General features: G+C 45.7%; 1 protein-coding gene across 1 annotated transcript; it reads right to left on the reverse strand.

Annotated features, from left to right (window-relative positions):
* Nucleotides 1–2,712: 2,712 nt before the first annotated feature.
* On the reverse strand, nt 2,713–9,892 carry LOC135056934 (oocyte zinc finger protein XlCOF6.1-like). Its single transcript, XM_063962715.1, has 5 exons — nt 9,889–9,892; nt 3,615–4,289; nt 3,340–3,482; nt 3,013–3,243; nt 2,713–2,928 (listed from the first exon to the last, which is right to left on the reverse strand). The coding sequence occupies exons 1-5, from the start codon at nt 9,890–9,892 to the stop codon at nt 2,713–2,715; spliced, it is 1,269 nt and encodes a 422-aa protein (XP_063818785.1).
* Nucleotides 9,893–10,315: the final 423 nt, after the last annotated feature.

The raw sequence follows: 10,315 nt of genomic DNA on the forward strand, positions 1-10,315 counted from the left end.
CAAAGGGGTGAGAGACCATTTTACTATCTACAGAGAAGGTGAGTAAACTGTATGGCCTAGTCCATTTCCCAAACCGGCCCGAGGTGACCCAGAGCACTTACAGTGGTATAATGGGGTTGGTAGTCCAGTACCAAATGAAATGATTTATGATCAATATGTTAGGCAAAACCAGTGCAGGTGGCTGCCAATTCTAAAATACGTGGACAAACAACAACCGTGTCCACCACAACATTTGACTTAATTTATAAATGTTTCTTGATTATCTCAATAAGAAACATTTAGGCTAGGGGGGGCCTTGAAAAAAAAAAGCTGAGATTCTAGGTTGTCATAATGCGAGGAGCCACTGGCCTGGTCTATACCTAACAAAATTTAAACCATGAAGAACCAGGACAAAATAAGACCAACACCTGATCCATACAAACCCCACTCAGATCATGCCCAACACACTAATTAGTTGAAACTACACCCATTTTCACATACACTATGCCCCTTTATATATCAGCAGTTCTGGGCTGTCCTTTTGAAATTGGGGCAGATGGAAGTTATACAAGTAAATTCTTCACCGAAACCTCATTTAAACACCTCAACGGGAAAACATCTCATTTTCATATGCGGGAATACTGGGCTGGATTCACTTAGCTCCTGCCATGAGGAACACAGTTTATAACCCCTGAAGACACATCTGTACCTGCATAACCAAATATGTTGCCCCGTGGGCTCACACTTTTGAAGCTTTACAAATGACCCTCAGTGAAATGGTAAAAGGTTATATAACTCAATTGAAAAACTATCGAAATGTAAGACAAAGGACAATATAACAATTTTCCAGGTCCCACATTATATCTCCAGTCCTTTGCTGAGATTATATGCTCATGAGCCAAAACATTATCACCACTCCCATATACAGTCAGTGAAGCCAACTATCTCCCTAACGTCAAGGTCAGGAATATATTAGACGGTAGGCTGACCTTAGCAATGGTAGGTCAGAAGACATGGGCAGTTGTGAAGACCTGAGTTACTTTGAGGGCCAAAACATTTTGGCCTGAAAGGGACAAAATATTTTCAAACAGCAAGACTTGTGAGGTGCTCAAGGTTAGTCATGGTGAGTTTCTACTGGCAGAGCTCTGAAGTGGAAAACTGTAAATGAGGTGTAGGGCTGCCAAAAGTCATCCATGTGAGAGGTCAATGAAGGCGATCCTGCCTGGTCCAAAATGGCTACTGTAGTACAAATCACAGAATATTTTACAGTGATGAGATTAATTTGTAACAACACAGAATGCATCAAACCTTGTTGTGTATGGGGCTGGATAGACACAGACGAGTCTGAGAGCCAAAGCTAAACCCATGTCCACCGCTGACAGCACCTATATTGATCATGAGAGCATCAGTATTGGACCAAGGTCATCTGGTCTGATGCATCATGTTTTCTGTTGTATCATGTTGACATTTGTTGCATCATTTACCTAGAGAAGAGATCAAGCAAGGATGCATTGTGGGAAGAAAACAAGCTGGAAATATGAGGTCATTGGGGCAATATTCTGCTGGAAAACCCTGCGTCCAGCCATTCATGTTGACGATAGTTTAATGTATATCATCTCCCTAAACATTGCTATGGACCAGGCACATACAAAGAAAATCTCCGATGAGAGTCTTTGCCATGAAAGATATTACAGGCCATTCCCCCTGCTTAATAACAGGATGCGACAAGCCACTCCCTCTCTATAATAACAGGACACTATAGGCTACTCCCCCTGTAGAATATGTGCTGGCTGATACAATAATGTGTGCTCATCCCATCTAATTATTGGTCACCCAGAACTGACTGCTAAATGACAGAGGGGCACTGAGGTGAGTAGCAGAGGCCTTCTAACCAGAGCCTGACGGTGCTCTGTTCATTTGCTCTGTGACTGGTGATCTGGGGTCTTTTACCGCTGGGGAGAGAATGAGGCTGGTGACATATATGGAGAGGAAAATGGCTCCAGAGGCGGAGTGTGTGTGTGATCTGTATGCGTCGCTCCTCAGCAAGGGGACCAGCATCAGGCTGGGGCTGCCAAGGGACTCATATTTGGGGCTGGGGGCAGCCAGAAGTTGGGGATGGGGGCTGCGGCGGATGGGAACCGGTGGCGGCTACACATAGGCACAGAGGAGGAGGGGGAGGGGGAGAAGATCAGATACAGCAGCACATGGTATGGAGCTGTAGGGGGGGGCAATGCCCCCATCGCCCCCCCATAAATCTGCTAGTGGCTGGGGGGCTCGGGACCTGGACTGATATTTGGGGTTACAGCACATAACATAACACCAGTAAGGAAGGGGGGGAGGTAACTCAGGACGTGATGCAGTGTATTACAGGAGTCTTGCACTGATATGGTTTTTACTGTGAATAATGACAGCTGTGTGTTTATGTATATTGTGTATGTAGCCTGAGACGGGAGAGATGACAGTGACATCATCTAGGATGGAAATTGATAGTATTCCATATACATACATATACACACACATATATACATACATGGTTAACACCCCCTATACCTTATGGAAATTCAGTGTCCCCCAATGGATGGATAGGAAAATAACAAACCATTCCAGCTCAGCCCTTTAACAAAAAATATGTGAGAAATTAGATTTATTTGTAAGATAAATAACTTTCCATCTGCAAATTTGAACCAGTGTAAATAAATTATGGTTTATTAAGATTCGATTACTGTCGTCATGTTACTCATTCTCATCTGTGTGACGTCTTTGATGTCTAACAACAGATGATTTATCTCTAAAACATTTTCCACACTCAGAACATGAGAATGGCTTCTCACCTGTGTGTCTTTGCTGATGTTTAACAAGATGTGATTTCTCTGTAAAACCTTTCTCACACTGTGAGCATGGAAATGGTTTCTCACCTGTGTGACTTCTCTGATGTGCAACAAGATGTCCCTTATTTGTAAAACATTTCCCACACTCAGAACATGGATATGGCTTCTCACCTGTATGTAATCGCTCATGTCTAACAAGATTTGCTTTCTGTGTAAAACATTTTTCACACTGAGAACATGGAAATGGTTTCTCACCTGTGTGACATCTCAGATGTTTACCAAGAGCTGTTTTCTCTGTAAAACATTTCCCACACTGTAAGCATGGAAATGGCTTCTCACCTGTATGTATTCTCTCATGTAGAACAAGAAGTGATTTTAGTGTAAAACATTTCCCACACTCATGGCATGGAAATGGCCTCTCACCTGTGTGAATTCTCTGATGTTTAACAAGATTTGATTTCTGTGTAAAACATTTCCCACAATCAGAACATGGAAATGGCTTCTCACCTGTGTGACTTCTCTGATGTTTAACAAGAGCTGACTTGTGTGTAAAACATTTTCCACACTCAGAACATGGAAATGGCTTCTCACCTGTATGCAATCTCTCATGTCTAAGAAAATCTGACTTCTGTGTAAAACATTTCCCACACTCACAACAAGGAAATGGCTTCTCACCTGTGTGACTTATTTGATGTGTAACAAGATTTGATTTCTCTGTAAAACATTTCCCACACTCAGAACATGGAAATGGCTTCTCACCTGTGTGACATCTCTGATGTTTAACAAGAGCTGATTTGTGTGTAAAACATTTTCCACACTCAGAACATGGAAATGGCTTCTCACCTGTATGTAATCCCTCATGTCTAACAAAATCTGACTTCTGTGTAAAACATTTCCCACAATGTGAGCATGGAAATGGTTTCTCACCTGTATGTATTCTCTCATGTAGAACAAGAAGTGATTTCCGTGTAAAACTTTTCCCACACTCAGAACATGGAAATGGTTTCTCACCTGTGTGACTTCTCTGATGTGTAACAAGATTTGATTTATCTGTAAAACATTTCCCACACTCAGAGCATGGAAATGGCCTCCTACCTGTGTGACTAATCTGATGTTTAACAAGACATGATTTCCGTGTAAAACACTTCCCACACTCAGAACACGGAAATGGTTTCTCACCTCCCTTAGCTGTCTGATGGGTAACAAGACTTGCGTTCTGTATAAAACATCTGTCATCTATAGAACAGGGAAATATTTTATCTACTGTCAGAGCTGTAGCAGATGCACCAATATCAGTGTTATAAAAACATTCGCTCTGATTAGAGGGACCAGATGACACAGCCACATTGTGAGGTACAGGAGATATAAGTAGGGCAGTAGTGTTTTCTCCAGGAGAATCTTGTGTGATGTCATCAGCTTCTGTTTTGCAACCTGAAGATGAAATTAGATTTTCTTCCGAGATATTCCTTCTGTTACATTCATCTGTTGGGAATAAGTATATAGAAAATTGAGTGTCTCTCCATAATAAGGTACAATTTATAATATTCCCCAGTGGAGTGCTACTGGGTTCAGATATGGCAAATGAGGGATCCAATTTCTGATGTCAGACTCAGAGGAATGCTCCTCCAGCCATAATATGGTGGCTCCAGACTTGTAGGGTGATGCATTGTCTTCCTGAAAGAGCCTGCTCACATCTAATTGACTGCAGAATGCACCTACTATCAAGCCTCATTCAGAGACTCTTACATTGCGATATTCTGCCATCTTCACTAGAAATTATACACCAATGGATCGCAAAGATATCTTCCTAGATAAAGCACTTCAACTGCAGAAGATTCCATTTAATGCAGAATGTAGTGACATGTACTGGGAATGGAAGCTGGTACTCCCTTTTTCTGGCAAATGAACATGTTGCAGTCCGGGTCACATTCTCTCTGGGTTTCTATTACAGCACACAAACCCACAGGTGCACCACATGTGTGTCATTGATTTGTTTTCTGTAATTGGTTTGTAGTGGTTGGGAAGAGGACAAAACACTGTTGTCGGTGAGGCAACCGATGCCAGCTAGTTGGCCAGTGACTAGACAGCCGAATTGTGTCCAGCTAGAGCATGGGTCAGCTAGTCTGTGTGCAAAGTCTCCCAGTCTTGCATGCTTCTTGCAGGTATCTCCACAGGCTTTGGCCTGGCTGCCACAACTACTCAAATGCAGTATCAGAGTAATCTGGTTCTCCCTGTCTCTTGCGGGTCGAGAATGCCGGCTTCGTAGCCCCCACTGGCCTCCAGGCACCCTGGGCTCTAACAGCAGTCCCCACCTGGACTGTCTGTCCACCATTTTCATTCTCTGTGTGGCAGATCCCTTCAGCCTCACACTGAATCAGAAGCTCATCAACACCATCTTTGCTGATACTGCCGCACAATTTACAGTGGCAGAGGAAAGAACAGTAGTTCCCAAACTTTCTTGAAACATAGCACCCTAGTGCTGGACCACCAACCTTAGGCACCTATGGAAGTGCCTTATGGCACCCAGTTTGGGAACTACTGCCTTAAAACATAATATATAAATATAAAAATATTTAATTAAACTGGTATCCGATCTTTGGGTAGGTTGAACACTGAAGGTCGACTGTAAGTAGGTTGACACTGACTGAAGGTCGACAGGTATGAAAGGTCAACATGATCATTAGGGCGATGTGGGCAACGTCGACACACAAAAGGGCAACAAAGTTTTTTAGGTTTTTTGCGGGGTTTCAGGACGTATTCATACCTCCTCTATCCACGTGGGCATATAGCTGGTTATAAACCTTGTGGCAAGCATATTGAGCCACTGTGCCCAAAGCGAGGGGACGCGTTCCAACTGTCAGCGGTCCCAGATGAAAATTCGGGTCAAGAAACCCCCCCAAAAAAACTTTTGCGTGCAGACCTTGCCCATGTCGGACTAATGACCATGTCGTTCTTCCATACCTGTCGACCTAGTCATGTGTCGACCTTCAGTCAGTGTCGACCTTCAGTGGTCGACTTAGTGACTGTTGACCCAATGATCCACACCCAACTAAACTAAGATTGCTGAATTATTTCTAGAATGGGAGGAATACATAACAATTTAAAAATGAAAATGTATTTGGTGTGTTTAGAAAAAAAAATAATAAGATTTTAAACCTACCGGTAAATCTTTTTCTCCTAGTCCGTAGAGGATGCTGGGGACTCCGTAAGGACCATGGGGTATTGACGGGCTCCGCAGGAGACATGGGCACCTATAAAGAACTTTTAGTATGGGTATGCACTGGCTCCTCCCTCTATGCCCCTCCTCCAGACCTCAGTTAGAGAACTGTGCCCAGAGGAGATGGACAATACGAGGAAAGGATTTTGTTAATCTAAGGGCAAGATTCATACCAGCCCACACCAATCATACCATATAACCCGGAATACCCATAACCAGTTAACAGTATGAACAAACAACAGCATCGGTCCAAGACCGATTCCAATTGTAACATCACCCTTATGTAAGCAATAACTATATACAAGTCTTGCAGATTTTCCGCACTGGGATGGGCGCCCAGCATCCTCTACGTACTAGGAGAAAAAGATTTACCGGTAGGTTTAAAATCTTATTTTCTCTTACGTTCTAGAGGATGCTGGGGACTCCGTAAGGACCATGGGGTTTATACCAAAGCTCCCAATCGGGCGGGAGAGTGTGGATGACTGCAGCACCGACTGAGCAAATGCTAGGTCCTCATCAGCCAGGGTATCAAACTTGTAGAATTTAGCAAAGTGTTTGAACCCGACCAAGTCGCTGCTCGGCAAAGCTGTAATGCCGAGACGCCTCGGGCAGCCGCCCAAGAAGAGCCCAGCTTCCTTTACTTAATGGGCCTTTACTTAATCGGCAATCCAGCCGTAACATAAGCCTGCTGAATCGTGTTACAGATCCAGCGAGCAAAAGTCTGCTTTGAAGCAGGCGCGCCAATCTTGTTGGCTGCATACAGGACAAACAGAGCCTCTGTTTTCCTAATTCTAGCCGTCCTGGCTACATAAATCTTCAAGGCCCTGACATCCAGGGACATGGAATCCTCCAAGTCACTCGTAGCCACAGGCACCACGATAGGTTGGTTCATATGAAATGAAGACACCACCTTAGGTAAAAATTGAGGACGAGTCCTCAAGTCTGCTCTATCCACATGAAAAATCAAGTAGGGGCTCTTGTGAGACAATGCCGCCAATTCGGACACCCGCCTTGCCGAAGCCAAGGCCAATAACATGACCACCTTCCAGGTGAGAAATTTCAACTCAAACGTTTTAAGGGGTTCAAACCAGTGTGATTTAAGGAACTGTAACACCACGTTCAGGTCCCATGGCGCCACTGGGGGCACAAAAGGAGGCTGGATGTGCAGCACTCCCTTTACAAAAGTCTGGACTTCTGGAAGAGAAGCCAATTCCTTCTGAAAGAATATCGATAAGGCCGAAATCTGTACCTTAACAGACCCTAACTTCAGGCCTATATCCACTCCTGTCTGTAGGAAGTGGAGAAAATGACCCAGATGGAAATCTTCTGTAGGAGCATTCACACCAAGAGATATATTTCCGCCAGATACGGTGATAATGTTTTGCCGTCACCTCCTTCCTAGCCTTTATTAGAGTAGGTATGACCTTCTCCGGAATACCCTTCTCAGCTAGGATCCGGCGTTCAACCGCCATGCCGTCAAACGTAACCGCGGTAAGTCTTGGAACATGCAGGGCCCCTGCTGTAACAGGTCCTCCCTTAGAGGAAGAGGCCAAGGATCTTCTGCGAGCATCTCCTGAAGATCTGAGTACCAGGCCCTTCGAGGCCAGTCTGGAACAATGAGTACTGTCTGTACTCTTTTCCGTCTTATGATCCTCAACACTTTTGTGATGAGAGGAAGAGGAGGAAAGACATAGACCGACTGGAACACCCATGGCGTTACCAGAGCGTCTACTGCCATTGCCTGAGGGTCCCGGGACCTGGCACAGTACCTCCGAAGCTTCTTGTTGAGGCGTGACGCCATCATGTCTATTTTAGGAACTCCCCAGAGACCCGTTATCTCTGCAAAGACTTCTTGATGAAGTCCCCACTCTCCTGGATGGAGATCGTGTCTGCTGAGGAAGTCTGCTTCCCAGTTGTCCACTCCCGGAATGAAGACAGCTAACAGAGCGCTTACGTGATTTTCCGCCCAGCGAAGAATCCTGGTGGCTTCCGCCATCGCGACTCTGCTCCTTGTCCCGCCTTGGCGGTTCACATGAGCCACGGCTGTGACATTGTCTGATTGAATCAGAACCGGTAGGTTGCGAAGAAGACCCTCCGCTTGTTGAAGGCCGTTGTATATGGCCCTTAATTCCAGCACTTTGATGTGCAGACAGGACTCCTGGCTTGACCATAGTCCTTGAAACTTTCTTCCTTGGGTGACTGCTCCCCATCCTCGGAGGATCGCGTCAGTGGTTACCAGAACACAGTCCTGAATGCCGAACCTGCGACCCTCTATAAGGTGAGCACTTTGCAGCCACCATAGAAGAGACACCCTGGCCCTGGGGGACAGTGTTATTTTCTGATGTATTTGTAGATGGGACCCGGACCACTTGTCTAGAAGGTCCCATTGAAACGTCCTTGCATGGAACCTTCGCGAAGGGAATGGCCTCGTAGGCTGCCACCATTTTCCCCAGAACTCGAGTGCATTGATGAACTGACACTCTTTTTGGCTTTAGCAGGTCTCTGACCATGTTCTGGAGGTCCTGGGCTTTTTCCAACGGGAGAAAAACCTTCTTTCGTTCCATGTCCAGTATCATGCCTAGGATTGATAGTCGAGTTGTTGGAACCAACTGTGACTTTGGCAGATTGAGAATCCAACCGTGTTGCTGGAACACTCTCAGAGAGAGTGACACGTTCTTCAGTAACTGATCTTTTGATCTCGCCTTTATCAGGAGATCGTCCAAGTATGGGATAATTGTGACTCCTTGCCTGCGCAGGATCACCATCATTTCCGCCATTATCTTGGTGAAAATCCTCGGGGCCGTGGAAAGCCCAAACGGCAACGTCTGAAACTGGTAATGACAATCCTGTACCGCGAATCTCAGGTACTCCTGATGAGAGGGATATATGGGGACATGAAGGTAAGCATCCTTTATGTCCAGTGACACCATAAAATCCCCCCATTCCAGGCTGGCTATTACAGCTCGGAGTGATTCCATCTTGAATTTGAATCTTTTCAAGTACAGGTTTAGGGATTTAAGATTTAAAATAGGCCTGACCGAACCATCCGGCTTCGGGACCACAAAGAGGGTCGAATAGTACCCTTTTCCCTGTTGGCTCAGGGGAACCCTGATAATCACTTGCTGTTGACACAGCGTTTGAATTGCAGCTAACACTACTTCCCGCTCTGGGGTAGAAGCTGGTAAGGCCGACTTGAAAAATCGGCGTGGGGGCACCTCTTCGAATTCCAGCTTGTAGCCTTGGGAAACTATTTCCATCGCCCAAGAATCCATGTCTGACCGAATCCAGACCTGGCTGAAGAGTCGAAGGCGTGCCCCCACCGGTGCGGACTCCCGCAGGGGAGCCCCAGCGTCATGTGGTGGATTTTGTAGAAGCCGGGGAGGACTTCTGTTCCTGGGAACCAGCCGCAGCAGGTGTTCTTTTCCCTCTACCCTTACCTCTGGCAAGGAAGGAGGAGCCCCGACCTCTTCTGGACTTTTGCGACTGAAAGGACTGCATCTGATACTGTGGAGTTTTCTTTTGCTGTTGGGAAACAAAAGGTAAAAAGGTAGATTTACCTGCGGTAGCTGTGGAAACCAGGTCCGCGAGCCCATCCCCAAACAAGACGTCACCCTTATAGGGTAAAACCTCCATATGCTTTTTTGAATCCGCATCACCCATCCATTGGCGGGTCCATAAGGATCGTCTTGCTAAAATAGCCATGGCATTGGCTCTGGAACCCAGCAATCCAATGTCTCTTTGAGCGTCTCTCATATATAAGACTGCGTCTTTAATATGGGCTAAAATTAGCAAAATAGTATCCCTATCTAGGGTATCAAGGTCAGCCGACAGGGTATCTGTCCAAGCTGCAACTGCACTACATACCCATGCCGACGCAATTGCCGATCTGAGCAGGGTACCCGTATGTGTATAAATAGACTTTAATGTAGTCTCCTGCCTGCGGTCCGCAGGGTCCTTGAGGGCCGCTGTATCTGGAGACGGCAGCGCCACCTTCTTGGACAGGAGTGTTAGAGCCTTGTCAACTGTGGGAGAGGATTCCCAACGTGCCCTGTCCTGGGTAGGGAAAGGGTACGCTATAAGAACCCTTTTGGGAATCTGCAGTCTCTTATCTGGAGATTCCCAAGCTTTTATCTGCTTCTTTCCCTTATACATGCGCACCCTCGTGTCGGGAACAGATGGGTCGTCTGTGATATGCAAAACATCTTTTATTGCAATAATCATATACTGAATACTTTTTGTCACCCTAGGGTGCAATCTAGCATCATCATAGTCGACACTGGAATCAGAGTCC

The sequence above is a fragment of the Pseudophryne corroboree genome, chromosome 3 (assembly GCF_028390025.1).
Source record: "Pseudophryne corroboree isolate aPseCor3 chromosome 3, aPseCor3.hap2, whole genome shotgun sequence".
Taxonomy (NCBI): Eukaryota; Metazoa; Chordata; class Amphibia; order Anura; family Myobatrachidae; genus Pseudophryne; species Pseudophryne corroboree.

Excerpts from the sequence above, each read along its gene's own strand:
- LOC135056934 (XM_063962715.1), bottom strand. Across the intron at positions 3,483-3,614 it reads ATGTTCTGAGTGTGGAAAAT|GTGAGAAGCCATTTCCTTGT; the intron begins GTTTTACACACA and ends TAAGTCACACAG. Across the intron at positions 2,929-3,012 it reads AAAAATGTTTTACACAGAAA|GGACATCTTGTTGCACATCA; the intron begins GCAAATCTTGTT and ends TTTACAAATAAG.